Genomic DNA, 18,911 nt, shown 5'->3' on the forward strand with positions numbered 1-18,911 from the left:
AGCTCTTCTCCTTGGACCTAGAAGCAATAGCAATATAAGAGAGGGGAGGAGAACTAGATTATAACCAGCTGACTAGTGCAGAATAATACAAAGAGGAATGATAAGGAGTCTATAAAGGTCAGTTAGGCAGCAAAGTAGACAGAGCGCTAGGTTTGGAGTCAGGAAGATTTTTCTTCTTGAGTTCCAATCTGGCTTCAGACACTTCCTGGCTGTTAGCCTGGGCAAGTTACTGCACCCCGTTTGTCTCCATCTCTCACCTATAAAATGAGATGGAGATGGAAAAGGTAAAGCACTCCAGTGGCTTTGCCAAGAACACCCCAAAGGAGGTCACAAAGAGTTGGACGTGACTGAAATGGCTCAACAACAACAAAAAAGGAGCCTGTAGGCTCCAGATAAAAGATTGGCCTCACTCTGTAGGCTGAAGGTACAGGGCTGGCCTCAGTTCTTGGGTTGTCAGGCTCCATGGCACTTTTTAAAAGCTGTGGATGCTTCTAGGAGGAAGAGAAACTCCATCACATCCGGGTATTTGTAACTCACCAGAGCCCGCTTTCCTCCCGATGCAGGGATCTGACCTGTTGGCATTTGGTGAGAAGGAAAGTGTTCAAAGGGGAGGTAGAAATCCACAATCTAAACAGGATCACCATTAACAATTGTGACAACATCACAACTTCTTCAATGTAGACAAGCTCATTGAGTCTAAAGTCACCACAAAGGAGACACTGAGTTGTGGAAAGAACCACTAGAGTTGGAGTGAGGAAGATGACGTTTAGTTTTTTTAGTTTAGTCATTTCTGACTCTGTAACCCCATTTGGGGTTTTCTTGGCAAAGATATTGCAGTGATTTGCCATTTCCTTCTCCAGCTCATTTGACAGATGAGGAAACTGAAAAAACAAAGCAAAACAAAACAGGGTGAAGTGATTTTCCCAGGGTCATACAGCTAGTAAATGTCCGAGGCTGGATTTGAACTCGGAAAGACGAGTCTTCCTGATTCTAGACCTGGCAAACTATTCCCTGCACCAACTGTCCCTAGGAGTGAGGAAGCCCTAGGTTCAGATTGTATTAGCTGTGTGACACTGGGCAGGTCTTTTAACTTCTGTGCCTCAAGAGCTGCTTTAGGACTTAATATGCTAAGTCAGAAATAGCTTGGATTCTGCTTGTTTCTGCTTTCCTGAAGAGACTTTCCTCATCAGGTCTAAACCTTTGAGTAATAACAAAGTAAGATATCATGCCATTTTAGAGAGGAGGAATCCAGAACACCAGGAAATGTGTTTGCCTCAAGCCAAACTATTGCTTTTGGGTCCATTTCAAGCACTCCCTGTGGGCAGCGAGGAAACCTATTTGGAGTCAGAGTGAGAAGTCTGAGCTGGATATATAATCATAACACATTTTGTAACACTTTAAAAACCACTTGTTTTGTGATGAAAAGTGCCAGCTGTTTTGAGTGTTGAAGGAAAAAGGGATTCATATAGATTAAATTTACTATGGATTTAATGATGTCTTATGTTATAACAATAGTTATAGCTAGCCCTGCCCTCCCAATCTAAGATTTTTCTTGGTAAAAAGGTAGTTTGGGCTAAAAAACAAGACTTTTTTCCCCATATAACCTCTAGGTTGATAGGATTAATCTATTTAGGGTTTTTATTTTTTCCAGAGGCATTTTTTAAAAATTTTAAACTGATCAAAAGTGAAATTTACAATTGGTTCTCATACAAATATTTCAGGAGAGGCGATTTCATAATTTCATAAAATTATGTTACATACTGTATTTTGAAATTATTTTAAATGATGACATTGCTTTCTGCAAGAATATTTTTCTATTCAAATTTCAAAGGAACATTTTAGTTCTTAGTCTGTTCTTAAATACCAGATTAATGATTAGTAAAGTATTTAAGACATAGAAAAGAAAAATAAGAAGGAAGCTTATTTGAGTAACTGTAATATAAATAATATTTCTTTTCCTATCAAAGAGGTTCTTTTCTCTGAGCCTTCAGGATTTGCAAACCTGAGAAAATGGCAAAGTGTTTCACAGGGCAATCATCAGCTAGCCCTGCCCTCCCAACACATTTAGCCAATGAGTTGTAAGACCAGAAGTGGATTAAATATTAACTTTCATTTTGGGTCCTTTTTTCCCCTTGCAAGACAAGGGTTGTAGGTTAATAGTCTGATTTTGTTTTCTTGGTTATTGTTTGCTGTTTTAATCTCTGTTTTTCACTGCCTTTCCCCATTGACTTCCTTTGTGTTATTAGGTGGTGAGGTTCTTGAAGACTGTTTTGGAACTGATAAAGACATCGAGTTTAAACATGTTAGTGCTAAATAACTTGAAGGCATTTCCATACAAGCTGTTACGGAAAATGACCTGGAATCAGCCATCTGTACCAGTGAGGCCTTGCAGCTTGTATACTTGCACATACAAAACCAGGAATCGGGCCAGTGAGTATATGTCACTTTTCGTGTTGTTTTCTTCAATATCTGTTGATCTTCGCTGCTCTACGGCTATGTAAAACCATCTTCTTAGGTAAGAACAGGCAGCTTAAAATGGTTCGAGACAGCCAAAACAGTGAAGCACGTTATCTCCTATTTGCCATGACCTAAATGAAAGTGATGCCGGTTTCAAATAGTAACATAATTAGTGGAGTCGATTTCTCCTTTTTTCCCCTGGCTTGCAGATCCGTATCGCTTTCTGGAATTCATTAGTAAAAAATGTTTAGAGACGACTTCTATGTTACTTTTTATCGCAGATTTATTTTGTTTCCCCTAGAAAAAGGAATGTGACATTAAAATAGACCGGTCTGACTCATAACAAATGTCTTTAAGCCGGGTGTGGCTTCTGACATGTTTGCCCACATCCCTGTTTGTCTCATTGAATTTATTTAAGAAACGGATACTACAAGATTCATAAAAAGGGGGAAAGGAAGGTGTCACCTTTCTTTAAAGAGAACTTTGTTGTGTTTTTACTGGCGTTAGAAAGCTCAAGTCCAGGAACTGCTTGGTATGAAGAAGAGTTCTATTGTTTTGTTTTAGGAAAAAAAAGGGGGGGGGAAGAATGTTTTTCTAGGGTTTTTTCAGTTCTCTTCTTTGGAAGATACTCACGGCAGCGAGGTGACACAGTGTCTGGAGTCAGAAAGGACTGAGTTCAACTGTGGTCTCAGAGATTCCTTAGCAGGGTGGCCCCGGGCAAGCCACGTAGCCCTGTTTGCCTCAGTTTTCTCATCTGTAAAATGAGCCAGAGAAGGAAACGGCAAAACACTCCCGTGTCACTGCCTAGGACACTTCAAAAGGGATCACGGAGCGTCTGACACAGCTGAAACAAGGGAATAACAAAAAGACTTAAAAATAAAACGGACCATAGATTAGTGACATCCCTAAGAAAAATGGAAATAGTTTAACTTTTTTTTATAGTTCTCAAATAAGATAAACTTCTTATCTTTAACTACAATAGGGGGCACCTAAGTGGTTCAGTGGATTGAGAGCCAAGCCTGGAGATAGGAGGTCTTGGGTTCAAATTTGAACTCAGATACTTCCTAATGGAGTGAGACTGGGCAAGTCACTTAGCCCTCATTGCCTAGCTGCTTTTTTGTCTTGGAACTAGCACCCAGGTTTGGTTCTAAGGCAGAAGGAAAGGGTTTTTTAATACATTAATTAATTCAATAGCAGTAATCAATGGACTAATAAGAGAGACCCTAAAAATCAATATTTCGTGCTCTGTAAATGTAATCATTTTGATAATATCGTTAACAGAATGATGCAGATGACAGGGCACAAAAAGCCCTTTGTTTTTGTCCTGGTTTGGCTTTTACCCAGCTCTGAGGTCCTCAGGACGCTTCTTGAACTCTTGGACATTAGTTGTCGTTTTTTTATCAGCTCAGTTTCTTTCAACAGTTCCTATAAGGAGGAAAAACAGACGTTGGCAAAGATGCTTAAAGAGAGTCATTTGAACACATTCGGCTAATTAGATTTTTAAAAAACATTTACTTCAAAAAAAATAGGCACAAGGACAAGATGCTAGATTTGACTATACAATCATGAAAAGCCCCGTTAAGATAATCAGGAAAACCAGTGCTTAGAATGAACTAAAGCTGGCAAGGAATGGTAAAGTTAGCGGAAAGGATTTTGGGTGGGTAGGGGAGAAAAGAGGAGGACGGAAATGAAAACAGACCTTTCATTAGGGTGGATTGGAGGGTAATAATGAAGGAACCCACAATTCCTCAGTTCCTATTCTGATTCTTTTATTCTGCCACGGAGAAAAATAGTCTATGGGCTGAGGAGGCCAGAAGAAGAGAGTTAAAATCTCAGAGAAAGAAGCGTAAGAAGCAAGAACAGAGTTTCCGTGAGCCTGTTTAGCTCAGGTTAGCAGACTGAGGCAGACTAGCACAGGGTTCTGAAAGAAATGGCCCTTGTGATTATTGATGCTCAGAAGGTGGCAACAAGTCAGACGGATACCCCAAGAAGGATGTGTGTTGCTCTGCAGTGGATCTAGTCTATAAGTGCTAGGACAGCAAATTTGGCTTTCATTCCTGGCAACATTTAAGATCATAGTTTATTCTGAACAGGTAGAAAAGGAAGTGGTAGCCAAGAAGAAATCGTGTCAGACTACGCTTTTCTTCAGGGTTGCCAGATCAACAAACTCCTAATGGAACAGTTTTACATAAAGTGGATGGAGTTCCTCAGGCTATCCAGGTAGACAAGATAGAGAGATGTGGATGAATGTGGAGTAGGTTCAATGGCCAGATTCAAACAGAAGTCATTGATGGGTTGATGTCCCTTTGAAAAGTAGCTTCTGGAAGCATCTGGGTGACTCAGTGAATAGAAAGCCAGGCCTAGAGATAGGAGGTCTTGGGTTCAAATCCAGCCTCAGATACTTCCTAGCTGTGTGACCCTGGGCAAGTCACTTGACCCCCATTGTCTAGCCCTTCTGCCTTAGAACAAACACATAGTAGTGATTCTAAGATAGAAGGTACAGGTTTAAAAAAATAGCTTCTAGTAGAGTGACTCAAGGATCAATAGTTATGGCATTGCTATTGAACATTTTTATCTTGCATAAAGGTGCATAGATAGCATGCCCATCAGATTTGAGATGGTAACTAACCCTGATGGGATAAGTTATAACAAAAGCGTTAAAGGCTGGAGCACTGACTCAACCTACCCTCAGAGCCGTACGGGGTTGTTCTTCTGGAAAGAGTTGGGGTTTTTAGTGGAGCTAATGCAATCATGAGAATAACTAGCCCTTAGATGGGGGCTCTAGGGGGCTCAGAGGATAGAGTGCTGGGCCTGGAGTCAGGAAGACTCCTCTTTCTGAGTTCAGATCTAACCTCAGACACTTCCTAGCTGTGTGACCCTGAGCAAGTCCCTGAGTCCCATTTGTCTCAGTTTCCTTATCTGTGAAATGAACTGGAGTAGAAAATGGCCATCTTGGCCAAGAAACCCTCAATTGGGGTCACAAAGAGTTGGACATGACTGAAAACCACTGAGCAGCAATAATGAAGTTCCTAGATAGACACTGTAAGGGTCAAGCATGGCTTTGGTTCTCAAATTACATTATGACTTAATTGAAGAGACAAAACAAACACGTGACCCAACAGAAAACAATGAAGTGTAAAACTACATGGGACTAAGTGAATTTTATCATTTTAGAGATGGGAGAAATTGGGGTGGATGAGAGTAATTTGCATTCTATTCCAAGGTTCATTTGAGCTGGAAAGGTAGGCTCTCCGTAGGTGGCATGGAGTCAAGGGAAGCAGCTGGAACAAAGGTGGCACTGAGCATGGCAGAAGAGGAGACATTGAGCACACCAGCCTGACAGGGTTGAGATTGGGGGGGTAATTATAGGAAATATGACTAAAGAAACCTGGCTCAGGAACAAGACGCGAGAGAAATCGAAGGTACATAGACTACATAACTGTCATGGCTATGTGTCATGAATCCTATCTTAAAAATAGTCAGGAGGTGCTGGACAGCGTCAGCACCAAATAACATCACAGCAAATGAAACTGGTTATATTGTGGCAGACAGAAAATGACTAGTGAGATACAAGAGTCAGATCTGAATAAGCTCTCTGTACACAGTCAGCTACTAATTTATGAAAGCAAAGAAAAAACAAGAAGAGAGTAAAAATAAGGGGAATATAGAGAGTCTAAAAACCACCTTATTTAGTACATACATGTTTTCATTTGCCAAATAAAGATGGTAGTCAAGAATAATTATAGTTTAAAATGTAAATGTTAATTTACACTATAAACTCATTTGTAAAATCTTATAGAGGATAAATAGTGGAAAATGCTTCACCTTATAAACTAGAAGAGGAAAAATAAGTTTGCAGAAAGGTTGGTAAGAGATTTAACTAAGCAAATTATCCTTAAGGACAATTAAAGTTGAAACTGGAAACAAGAAAATTAATGAATGAAAATAGTAAAAAAAAAAACCCTAAAGATGATTATGAAAAATATTTCCCCTTCAATGCCAGTAAAGCCACTACTTTTGTTCTCAAACACAGAATTTATCAGAGGAGTAAATGTGCTGTATGTCTAGAAAAGTTGCCTGGATCCATTTCTGAAGGGTTTCAGGTGCTAAACTGAAGAGTTCATTTTAGCTTAGAGGTAACAGTCACAGCAGCTTTTTGAGCAGGACAGTGATCCATTAAGATTTGTTTTTAGGAATAGTATTTTGTCAGCTGTCTAGAAGATGGATTGGAGAAGAAAAAGGCTGGAAGTTGGGGGTATAATTAGGAGGCTATGGCAACAATCCAAGCCAAAAATAATGGAACCTGGATTGGGCTCAGTAGAGAAAAGGCAATGCATACAACTGATGTCAGGGTAAAATCAATAAGAGTTAGCCATCGGTAAGCTATGAAAGATGAGGAAGAGGGAAGAGTCCAAGGTTTCAGCCATAATTTACTAGAAGGCTGGTGGTGCCCTCAGCAGAAATAAAGAAGTCTATATAAGTGCGGTACGTGGGTGTATTTTGGAAGGTGCAGAGTACAAGGAATATAATGAAGCACATTTTGGACCCCTTGAGTTGGAGATGTCTGGAACCTATGGTTAGAGACATGGATCAGGACTGGAGCTAAGGAGAAAGGAAGACTGCATTAGACTTGGGAGTGGTCTATATTGGAATATTAGCTGAATCTAGGGGAGCTGACAGGATTACTGAGAGAGGATGTGGAAAGAGACTGGAAGGTAGCCCAAGAGTTAGAAGGAAGTACCTACACAGCACTACAAGTAGCAAGGAGTCTGCAAAGAAAGGCAGACAGATTGCAAGAGAACCAAGAGAGAGTGAGCACCGAACAAAGAGTTCTCCTACTGGAATCTCCAAAGAAATATAACAAGACAAGTCATGTTGATGACCTTCTGGGCATTAATAGCAAATGAGGCATAAAGCAGGGAGATGGGTATTTACCAAAGTGTTGGGGCTGACATCAAAGGCGTCCAGTGCTATAGAGAGGAGGCCCTCTAGACACCTGCCCTCATTGAAGGACAAACTGTGCTGATGGCATCAAGCCCCAAGCACGTTTCAGACTCTCCTGACCTTTTCTGGATTCTTAATCATTTAAAATAGTTCGACCTGACCGGAGATATAGGAAAAATCAATTGAATGAAAAAAAAGCTACACTCTGCAATTGGGTGTACAACGCATATAAAGAGGCATCTGTGGCTCAGTAGTTAAAAGCAACAGTCCTGGAGTCAGGAAGACTTGAGTTCCAATCCAGACTCAAATATTTCCTGACTGTGCAACCTTGGCCAAGTCACTGAACCTCTAGGTACCTGGCGGTCGCTAGGCAGCTCAGTGGATTGTCCTGAGTTCAAGTTTAGTCTCCTATACTTCCTGGCTGTGCGGCATTGATTGCCTGACCGAAGGATCCACTGGAGAAGGAAATGGCCAACCACCCCAGTATGCTTTGCAAGAAAACTCCAGGGATATTGTGGTCCCGGGATCGCACATGGAGGCGCAGTTGAACAACAACATGCATATGGATGTCTGACAAATACTGCCACCCGACAGTTAGTTGGGCCCACAATTCCACGGGAAGAAGAGAGCAGACGGACCAACATCTCCTCTTGGCCTGCGATGGGGAAGGGCCAGAATCCCGACGCCAAGATGATAGACGATTGGCGCTCCCCAGACCTTGGCTGAGGGGGAGCCACTGGGGAGGCGCCCTCCGAGCGGCCACGCCTCCCAGGCTACACTTCCTGTTTCCCACCCAGGGCTCACAGCCCTCATCCGGGGAAGCCGCTTCTGCCACGACCAGTCATGGCCACCAACCGCCAGGCGGCTGCACTGCACACAGCCGGCGAGCCAGCCTCGCTGGAGGGAAAGACAGGAGGCGGCCATGTGCCAAGCAAGTCCAGCCACCGCTACTTCCGCCATCTTCTGTTTTCAGACCCTGCTGGAGCCAGACCGGGGCCCTGAAGCCTTGGGAATAGCAACGCTCCCACCCTGGCTCCAGAGTCATCTTCCTGGGCAGCAGCCCTCGTGCGGCCGCCATTCCTGAAGCTCCAGAGGAAGGGGTTCCTGCTCCCACGGCATTTTATTAGTGGAGCGGCCATTAAGCATTACCATCCGCTCTGCTGCCGCCCTCTAAGGACCAGGTGGCCTTCCAGCCACGTTACAGCTGAAACCTTCCATATGTATTGTTTTCCTGGCCCAAGTGGCATCATTTCTGAAGTACCTACTTTATGCCAAGAACCTTACTAGCTCTAATTCAGAAACATTATCTCATTCCATACTAACAATAGTTCTTTGGGCAGGTGCTGTAATTATCCCCCCTTTACAGCGGAGAAAACCGAGACAGGAAGAAATGAAGGGACTCACTCAGGATCGCATAGCTAGTTTTTGTCTGAGCCTGGATTTGAACTCAGCTCTTCCTGACTCCAGGCTCGGTGTTCAATCCTTTGCACTACCTAGTTGCCTTGCTCTTGATGGCAAATGTGAACTCCTTGAAAGCAAGGATTGTCGTCCTTTTCTATTTGTATCTACCTCTTAGCATAGTGCTTTACACATAGTAACCACTTAATAAATGCTTTTTCTTAATTTATTAATAAATGTCTTCATTATGTTTAGCATTATATACAGTTATATATTATATACCATGTATTTAAATATGTGCATATTTATATATAATTTTATATTGTACTTATTATTATAAATTTATTAATAAATTCATTCATTCATTCCAGACCAGTCATGGCCTTTCCCTTGTACCATGTTGCTTCTTCATGTTTGGCTATATGTGATAAATTCTGCATTCCTTTTCATATGAGATAAGCATTTTATAGAATGTGTTTCCTAAGCTTGTTGAAAGTGACAAATCCTTAGTTCTACTTTTAGATTCCAAAACATTCTTTTAAATAATCAGTTGCTGTTAAATAATCAGGTGCTCTAGAAAGTCTTTAAAATGTATTGAATATTAAAACTTAATGTTAAGGTAACTTGATCCTATAGAAAAGTATCATTAGGAGTAAAGTTTTTTTCTTTTAGTTAAGAGTAAAATTAATCAGTTATCATTCTTACAAGTTCTAGTAGAGTATAGAGTTCTTTTTCTTTTTCAAAACTTTTATTGAACAAACTTTGTCAGCTGAGCCTTAAAATACTTGGGCTCTATGACAAGCTTTCTCTGCCTGGAATCACTTTTTCTATGAAAATAGATAGTTAATAGAATGCCTTAATAGAATCTACATCTATTTTTTTCTCCTAGTACATCCACTCTGGCAAAGCCTGGAAGCAGTACCGGGAGGGGATCGACAATCACCAATCAACATCCGATGGAGAGATAGTGTTTATGATCCTTGCCTGAAACCCTTAAAAATTTGTTATGATCCAAGTACTTGTCTTCATATCTGGAATAATGGATATTCTTTCCTAGTAGAATTTGAGGATTCTGCAGATAAATCTGGTAAGAGAATACGATTTAATGCTTTTTTTAAAATAAAATTTTATTTAGTCAATTTAGAACATTATTCCTTGGTTACAAGAATCATATTCTTTCCCTCCCCCCCCCTTCCCTTCCTGTAACCGCTGTGCAATTCCACTGGGTATTAAATGTGTCCTTGATTAGAACCCATTTCCATGTTGATGATTGCACTAGGATGTTCATTTAGAGTCTACATCCCCAACCATATCCCCTCGACCCATGTAATCAAGCAGTTGTTTTTCTTCAGTGTTGTTACTCCCACAGTGTTTCCTCTGAATGTGGATAGTGTTCTTTCTTGTAAATCCCTCAGAGTTGTTCTGGATCCCTGCATTGCCATTAATGGAGAAGTCCATTACATTTGATTGTACCACAGTGTATCAGTCTCTGTGTACAATGTTCTCCTGGCTCTGCTCCTTTCGCTCTGCATCAGTTCCTGGAGATTGTTCCAGTCCCCATGGAATTCCTCCAGCTTATTATTCCTTTGAGCACAATAGTATTCCATTACCAACATATACCACAATTTGTTCAGCCATTCCCCAATTGAAGGGCATCCCCTCATTTTCCAATTTTTTGCCACCACAAAGAGCTCAGCTATGAATATTCTTGTACATGTCTTTTTTTCTTATTATCTCTTTGGGGTACAAACCCAGCAGTGCTATGGCTGGATCAAAGGGCAGACAGTCTTTTAGCACCCTTTGGGCATAGTTCCAAATTGCCCTCCAGAATGGTTGGATCAATTCACAACTCCACCAGCAATGCATTAATGTCCTGACTTTGCCACATCCCCTCCAGCATTCATTACTTTCCTTTGCTGTCATGTTAGCCAATCTGTTAGGTGTGAGGTGATACCCCAGAGATGTTTTGATTTGTATCTCTCTTATTATCAGAGATTTAGAATACTTTTTCATCTGCTTATTAATAGTCTTGATTTCTTTATCTGAATATTGCCTATTAATGTCCCTTGCCCATTTATCAATTGGAGAATGGCTTGCTTGATTTTTTGTACAATTGATTTCGCTTTTATATTTTAGCTTAGCTTTAGATTAGCTTTTATATTTAGATTTATAAACTTGAGTAATTAGACCTTTGTCAGGTTTTTGTTATGAAGATTTTTTTCCACAATTTGTTGCCTCCCTTCTAATTTTGGTTGCATTGGTTTTGTATGTATAAAACCTTTTATAAAACTTTTTAAATTTGATGCAATCAAAATTATTTATTTTACATTTTGAGATTTTTTTCTAACTCTTGCTTGGATTTAAAATCTTTCCTTTCCCAAAAATCTGACATTTTATTATTCTGTGTTCACCTAATTTGCTTATAGTTTCCTTCTTTACATTCAAGTCATTCACCCATTCTGAGTTTATCTTGGTATAGGATGTGAGATGTTGATTCAAACCTAATCTCTCCCATTCTGTCTTCCAATTTTCCCAGCAGTTTTTATCAAATAGTGAATTTTGGTCCCCAAAACTGGGATCTTTGGGCTTATCATAGACTGTCTTGCAGAGTTTGCTTACTCTGATTCTATTCCACTGATCCTCCTTTCTGTCTCTTAGCCAGTACCATATTGATTTGATGACCACTGCTTTATAGTATAGTTTGAAATCTGGTACTGATAGGCCACCTTCCTTCGCATTTTTTTTCCATGATTTCCCTGGATATCCTTGATCTTTTGTTCTTCCAAATGAACTTTGTTATGGTTTTTTCTATTTAGTAAAAAAATTTTCTGTTAGTTCAATGGGTATGGCACTAAATAAGTAAATTAATTTGGGTAGGATTGTCATTTTTATTATGTTAGCTTGTCCTACCCATGAGCAGTCCATGTTTTTCCAGTTGTTTAGATCTAGTTTTAATTGTGTGCAGTGTTTTGTAGTTGTGTTCATATAGTTCCTGTGTTTGTCTCAGCAGATAGATTCCTAAGTATTTTATATCGTGTAGGGTGATTTTAAATGGAATTTCTCCTTCTAATTCTTGCAACTGAGATGTGTTGGAAATGTATAGAAATGCTGATAATTTATGTGGGTTTATTTTGTATCCTGCAACTTTGCTAAAGTTGTTGATTATTTAGACTAGCTTTTTAATTGATTCTCTTGGATTCTTTAAGTAGACCATCATATCATCTGCAAAGAGTGATAGCTTGGTCTCCTCATTGCATATTTTAATACCTTCAATTTCTTTTTCTTCTCTCATTACTATTGCTAGTGTTTCTAGTACAATGTCAAATAATAGAGGTGATAATGGGCATCTTTGTTTAATCCTGATGTTATTGGAAAGGCTTCTAGTTTATCCTCCTTGCAGATGATGTTTGCTGATGGTTTTAGATATATACTGTTTATTATTTTTAGGAAATGTCCTTCTATTCTTATGCTTTCTAGTGTTTTCAATATGAATGAGTGTTGTATTTTGTCAAAGGCTTTTTCTGCATCTATTGAGATAATCATTTGGTTTTTGTCAGTTTGCTTGTTAATATGATCAATTATGTGGATGGTTTTCCTAATATTGAATCATCCTTGTATTCCTGGTATAAATCCTACCTGGTCATAATGAATAACCCTTAGGATCACTTGCTGGAGTCTTTTTTGCTAGTATTCTATTTAAGATTTTTGCATCTATCTTCATTAAGGAGATTGGTCTGTAGTTTTCTTTCTCCATTTTTGACCTGCCTGGCTTTGGAATCAATACCATATTTGTGTCATAAAAGGAATTTTGTAGAACTCCTTCTTTGCTTATTCTGTCAAATAGTTTGTATAGTATTGGGATTAGCTGTTCTTTGAATGTTTGATAGAATTCATTTGTGAATCTATCTGGTCCTGGGGATTTTTTCTTAGGAAGTTCTTTGATAGCTTGTTCAATTTCTTTTTCTGATATGGAGTTGTTTAAGTATCCTATTTCTTCTATTAATCTAGGCAATTTATATTTTTGTAAATTTTCATCCATATCACCTAGATTGCCAAATAATTGGGCATAATTGTTTTTAATGATTGCCTTGATTTCCTCTTCATTATAGCTGAGGTCTCCCTTTTCATCTTTGATACTGTTGATTTGGTTTTCTTCTTTCCTTTTTTAAGTAGATTGACCAGTACTTTGTCTATTTTATTTGTTTCTTCAAAGGACCAGCTTCTAGTCTTTATTTATTAAATCAGTAGTTCTTTGACTTTCAATTTTATTAATTTCTCCTTTGATTTTTAGGATATCTAATTTAGTTTTCAACTGTGGATTTTTAATTTGTTCACTTTCTAGTTTTTTAATTTGCATGCCCAATTTATTGACATGTGCCCTCCCTAATTTGTTAATATATGAACTCAAGGATATAAATTTCCCTCTGAGTACTGCTTTGGCTGCATCCCATAGGTTTTGAAAAGATGTCTCCCAATTGTCATTTTCTTCAATGAAGTTATTGTTTCTATGATTTGTTCTTTAACCGATTTTGGAGACTTTTATTATTTAATTTCCAATTAATTTTGATTTGCCTCTCCATGTACCCTTACTAATTATTATTTTCATTGCATTGTGATCTGAGAAGGTTGCATTTATTATTTCTGCTCTTTTGCACTTGTTTGCAATATTTTTATGATCTAAGTACATGGTCAATCTTTGTGGATGTATAATGTGCTGCTGAAAAGAAGGTGTATTCCTTTTTGTCCCTATTTATTTTTCTCCATACATCTATTAACTCTAATTTTTCTGAAATTTCATTCACTTCTCTTACCTCTTTCTTATTTATTTTTTGGTTTGATTTATTTAGTTCTGATAGAAGAAGGTTCAGGTCTCCCACTAGTATAGTTTTTCTATCTGCTTCATCCTTGAGCTCCAGATTTAATGCTTTTATCTGAGCCAAAAAAATATTTATTTATATTTGATACTTATATTCCTAATTTTTCCTTCTTTTGTATTATAAAATTGTGCCTGAATAATCTGATTTGTTTGAATTTTAGAAATATATCTCCTTTGGGTATCATGTAGTAAATGTTATCCTTTTAATAATATATGTAGTTTATAACCCAGTGGAATTGCTTGTCAGCACTAGGAGTGGGGAGGGAAGAGGGGAGGGAAAGAATACAAATCATTTAACTATGGGAAAATACTTAAAAATAAAAATAAAATGAGCTGGAGAAAAAAGTAATATATGTAGTTTTTTTCAATTCGTAAAGGCATCTTTGGATATATATATATGTATATATATATATATATGTATATATATATATATAGTTTGTTTGTTTTTTGAATACTTGCTTTAAAGGAGTTTGTGACTGTTTTCTTTTCCCTGCTATTTTTGTTAATAAATGAAAATTTTACTCTGTATACTGTATTGGGTTTAAAATAATTTTACATTAAATTTTTACTTTTAAAAATATTTAATCAGCATCAACTGATAAGAATTAAGTATATTTGCAATAGAACAAAAACATGGTGTTATGTTTCTTAATAACTACTTGGAAGTAGTTACATACTGGGAAATTAGGTTCTTGTCATTTGTTGGCAGTGTTAAGCAAATATAATTATCTCTTTTAAAGAAGAAATAAAAATTCCTGAAAGTTTCTTAAGATAAGCAACAGTTTATAATTGTTCACTTCCTTGCAACCAGACAGGATATGCATCTAATTATGAGATACTTTTACAGTTGGACCAAAAAGCTTTGTAATTCTTGAATTTAGATCATAACTGAATTCTAAATAGGTTTCTTGTTTCCCACTCATGACCGAATTCAATTCAAGTCAACAATTTTAATTAGTATGAAGCAAGCATGTGGAAAAAAATGATTAAAAGGAAATGGAGTTCTCATTAATGAATGGGGGGGGAAATGACTTAATGAATTTTTTTAATCCCCAAAAGTAAATGAAGCAACAATGAAGACTGTTGTCTTTGCATTGACTTTAAAACTCTTGACTTTATGTTCCCTCTATATGTTTGTAATACCATCCTGGAACTCTGAATCCTTGATCTATACCTCTGAGTCCAGATGTGGAAAAGACCCTTAATACACTAAAGATTTCTTGTCTTTCTCATCTATATTATACATTTATCTGTTTAATAAAGTAAAGGTAGCTATTTTACACCACTCATATCTGCATATCTCTCCTAAGACACTGCCTCCCACTTTTCATTATCTTGTTTAATTGTCTGGAGATCTAAAACCTGCCCCAGCTCATCCTCTTGATCCCTCAATATTGACTAAAACCATTGACCTGAATTACTGTAATGACCCTTTCTAACTCCCAAACTACTTTTAGAGAAATGAACCAGAATTTTCTGCCTCAAATGACCAATATATGTTTATGTCCATCCTGAAACTAACCATTCTCTCCTGATTTAAACCCACAACATTATTTTGCCTTCTCTTTTCTCATACCCTTTCTTGATTCTACAAATGTGAAAATATATTTTTTTATTTTAACCCTTACCTTCTGTCTTAGGACCTTCCATGTCTAGGTTGGCTCTCTATCCACTGAACCATTTAGCTGCTCTCAAATGTGAATATATCTTTAACACGTCTCATTCTTAACCTCAACATATTTTCTGCCTAAGCAGAATAAACCTTGTTCATCAGAATTAACTCCAAGTGAATTCAATAATTTTACCTGTTGTATTTTTAGTCATTAGCTTGATCAATAGCTTTCAAGATTTAAATTAGGAAATGCTTTCTACCTGGGATGATCAGGGAAGATTTTTCATGGAGGTCCTATCTTAAGTAGGTCTTTAAAATAAATAACATTTTTACAGGCCTTGTTATTATATCACCCTCTTTTCCAAGTGTATCCTTACACCACCCCTTATCCAGAAAGCCATCTCTTGTAAATAAAAACAACAGTTGAGCAAAACTCTTCTACATGTGCAGTATTTCCTCCCTGCTGTCCACCCTGTCTACAAAGAAGAAAGGAAGGGGCACGTCCTCATCCGGAAGTGTTTGGCTTTTTCAGGGGTAGGGACGTGGAGGAATGGTTCCATTGCAGGCATAGGACAGCCAAGGGGAAGAGTCCAAAGGAGGGAAGAGACCTGAGGGCGGAACCTTGGTGACCAGGAGGCCAGGAGAGGGAGAGAACCAGCAGTGGCAGTCACAGTCTTCATGAGAGACTCTCTAAACAAATAGAAACAAAACCTAGCACGGATATGGGGCAACTCCCAGTAGTATTCTTTGTCTGGAACAGACTGCAGTGTGTAAAGGGGGACAGTATTGAGAAATTAAGGCCAGAAGGTAGGCTGGAGCCAGAACGAGGAGTTTGTAGTTTGTCTCGAAGACTACAAGGAGCCCCGATGAAAGCACTGTAAGTGCCCAAGCCTGGAATGTTACTTTTGGTGGCCGAGTGAAGCCTGGATTGGAGAGGAAGCAGATCACAGCCAGGATGGCCCGTTCAGAGGCAAGGAGGGGCCCTATTCCCTGGGAGAGGAAAGGAGGGCTGCTGCAAAATGCATGGCCGAAGTTGAAGTTGAAGCGATCACTCTGTTGGATGCAGGGGGAGGGCAGGCCAGAGGCGGCCCTGAGGTTTCCAGCTTGGGGACCAGAGGAGAGTACTGCAGCGGACAGATACAGATGTTCTAAGAGCCGTTTGGGACTGTTGGGTTGAAGACATCCCTAAGATGGGGCAGCCAGGCCTGGCGATGGGGACGCCTGGCTTCATCTTTGGCCACAGACACTAATAGCTGTGGAAGGCAGAGCAAGTCACTTATCCACCCCACCCCCAGCCCCGACTGCTTTTCTGCTTGAAAAAAGCCAGCAGGCTAGCCAGAGCTGTTCCAAGTCAGAAAGGGTTCTGCCACGAGAGGGAGCTTTGCACGGGAGGGTGGCCTGAGACCCGCAGGAAGGGCTTCTGGAGGCCTGAAAACCGGGGGCTGTGAAAAAGCTCAGCGGCACACTCAGCCTCTGGAGGCTTTGCTGCCCACCTGTGGGGCGCTGACCGCTACCTGCCAGAGCTGCTCAGATCTGGGGCTCCGGGGAAGAAGGTCCCTGAACGCCAGCCAGCCCAGCTCGACCCCGGGCACATGCGGGGTTGTGAGTGAGGGGAGTCCGCTGGACGTGGGGCCTTCCCCTGGCCCTGCTGCCCTTGCCGCAGACCATTGCCCTCCATTACTTATCGGGGCGGTGCAGGATTAGCTGAGGCCTAGTGGAGGCCACCTCTGGGAAGAGCCATTTGGATCCGGGGACCTTAGTGCGAGGGAACTCTGTCAGGGTCGCCCTATTGCCCTTTCAGCCCGTCCGCTTCATGCAAACGCTTGCTCAGACCCGGCTCAGCCCCCAGTTAACACGTGACACTGGCCCAGTGCACTTCCTCCCATCCCGGCCCCCACACCAGCTCCCTTCAGCAGGACAGCGTGGCCATCCAGCAGTCGTGTGGAAGGGAGAAAGCGTCGGTGTGCCTGTCATCGTCAGAGAGATCATGAAGAGCGCAGGACTAGGCCCAGCCCCCAGGGAAGGAGGGCCCACCCTCAGAGCCCTCTCTGGCTCCCCTGTCCGAGGAGGGGAGCCAGGAGCTTCCAAACCCACCCTTCTGAATAGGGTTGGGACTCTTTCCTCTCCAGGGTTGGGGTCTTCTTCTGTAGCTACATCTCCTTTCCAGGGCCCACACTCTGTCTCCTATCTTGGTTGCCTCTTTAGAAAGGGCCTCTTGATTTTTAAGGGGCAATCAGGGAGAGGGGCCAGTCTTTATCCAGCCAATCATTGGCTGTTCTCTAATTTTTCATACCTCATAAAGGAATAATAAAATGTAAGACTCTTAAAAATACCTTGTTTCTATTGCTGGTCCCTTTACTTTCTATTACTATATCATTAAGAATGAGAGAAATCAATATATCAAGAGTATCATGGGGGCAGCTGGGTAGCTCAGTGGATGGAGAGCCAGGCCTAGAGATGGGAGGTCCTGGGTTCAAATCCAGCCTCAGACACTTCCCAGCTGTGTGACCCTGGGCAAGTCACTTGACCCCCATTGCCTAGCCCTTACCACTCTTCTGCCTTGGAGCCAATACACAGTATTGACTCCAAGACAGAAGGTAAGGGTCTTTAAAAAAAAAAAAAGAGTATCTTGATTAACTCCCTTACCCTACTACAGGTATACAAAATACAGAGATTTTATATATTTTTTATGATGGATTTGGTTTAGTGGAGTAGACATATTCTTCTATCTGAAATATTTAAATTGCATATTTTGCATTCTTTAAAATATAGCATTGTCATTCAAAGCACTTTGTAGATTCTTAATGAAAACTTCTTTTGGCCATTTAGTTTCTGCAATAAAATGGTTATTGTTTAAGAGGCATTTAGGTGGTAAATGGAGTTAGAGCACTGTGGAGTCTGAAATATCTGAGTTCAAATCCGTTCTGAGATTTACTAGCAGTGTGACTCTGAGCAAGTCACTTAACTGCTCTGCCTCAGTTTTCTTATCTTTAAAATAGGAGTAAAATAGCACCTATCTCCTAGGTTGTTGTGAAGATAAAATCAGAAAAAGTGGTTTATAAGCTTATATTTATATTTATTTTAGGTATTATTATCAGTTTATTATTGCCTCTTGCTGTTGTCATCTTCCATATTAGAGGAAGTTGTCAAAATTATATTTAAAGGCCTATCTATTCTGACTTATTTATCCAATTTAAAAGAAATTAATTCTTTTTGCTTTAACAATTATTTCCTTACTTAATTTTCAATCTTTAAAGAACTAATTTCTCTCTCTTCCATATTTCAGTGTCTACCCTGTGTTTCCTGTTTTATTTTCTCATCCTTTTCTCCATGCTTTTGTAAAAGAAAGAAAAATGCTCAGAGAAAAAGGTACATGAATTAAAATTTAATAATTGTAAAATAACATTCTTAAGTAAAGAAAAAAGTTTAAAAAAGGAAAAGAGTTCAGGAAAAGTTTTTTTTAAGCAAAAGGAAGTCATAAATATACATATCTAGAAATAGCAATATAAAAGATTAGAAAGTACTGAAACTGAATTTCCCCAAATAAGTGGAAGGAAATACATAAAAAGAAGTGTTTGGAGAAGGTATGTAATAATTTTTTACTATGGCCCTCTGTTGAGACAT

The 18,911-nt window shown here is 39.5% G+C and overlaps 1 protein-coding gene across 1 annotated transcript in view; it reads left to right on the forward strand.

Moving 5' to 3' along the window:
• The window catches only part of CA5B (carbonic anhydrase 5B), a 72,089-nt gene that overhangs the window by 28,782 nt on the left and 24,396 nt on the right, over positions 1 to 18,911 (forward strand). Inside the window, exons 2-3 of the mRNA XM_007500870.3 lie at positions 2,247 to 2,430; positions 9,689 to 9,886. Coding sequence (XP_007500932.1) covers positions 2,301 to 2,430; positions 9,689 to 9,886 — 328 coding nt within the window. The 5' untranslated portion in view covers positions 2,247 to 2,300. The remainder of the gene's footprint in view (positions 1 to 2,246; positions 2,431 to 9,688; positions 9,887 to 18,911) is intronic.

The sequence above is a fragment of the Monodelphis domestica genome, chromosome 8, assembly GCF_027887165.1.
Source record: "Monodelphis domestica isolate mMonDom1 chromosome 8, mMonDom1.pri, whole genome shotgun sequence".
Taxonomy (NCBI): domain Eukaryota; kingdom Metazoa; phylum Chordata; class Mammalia; order Didelphimorphia; family Didelphidae; genus Monodelphis; species Monodelphis domestica.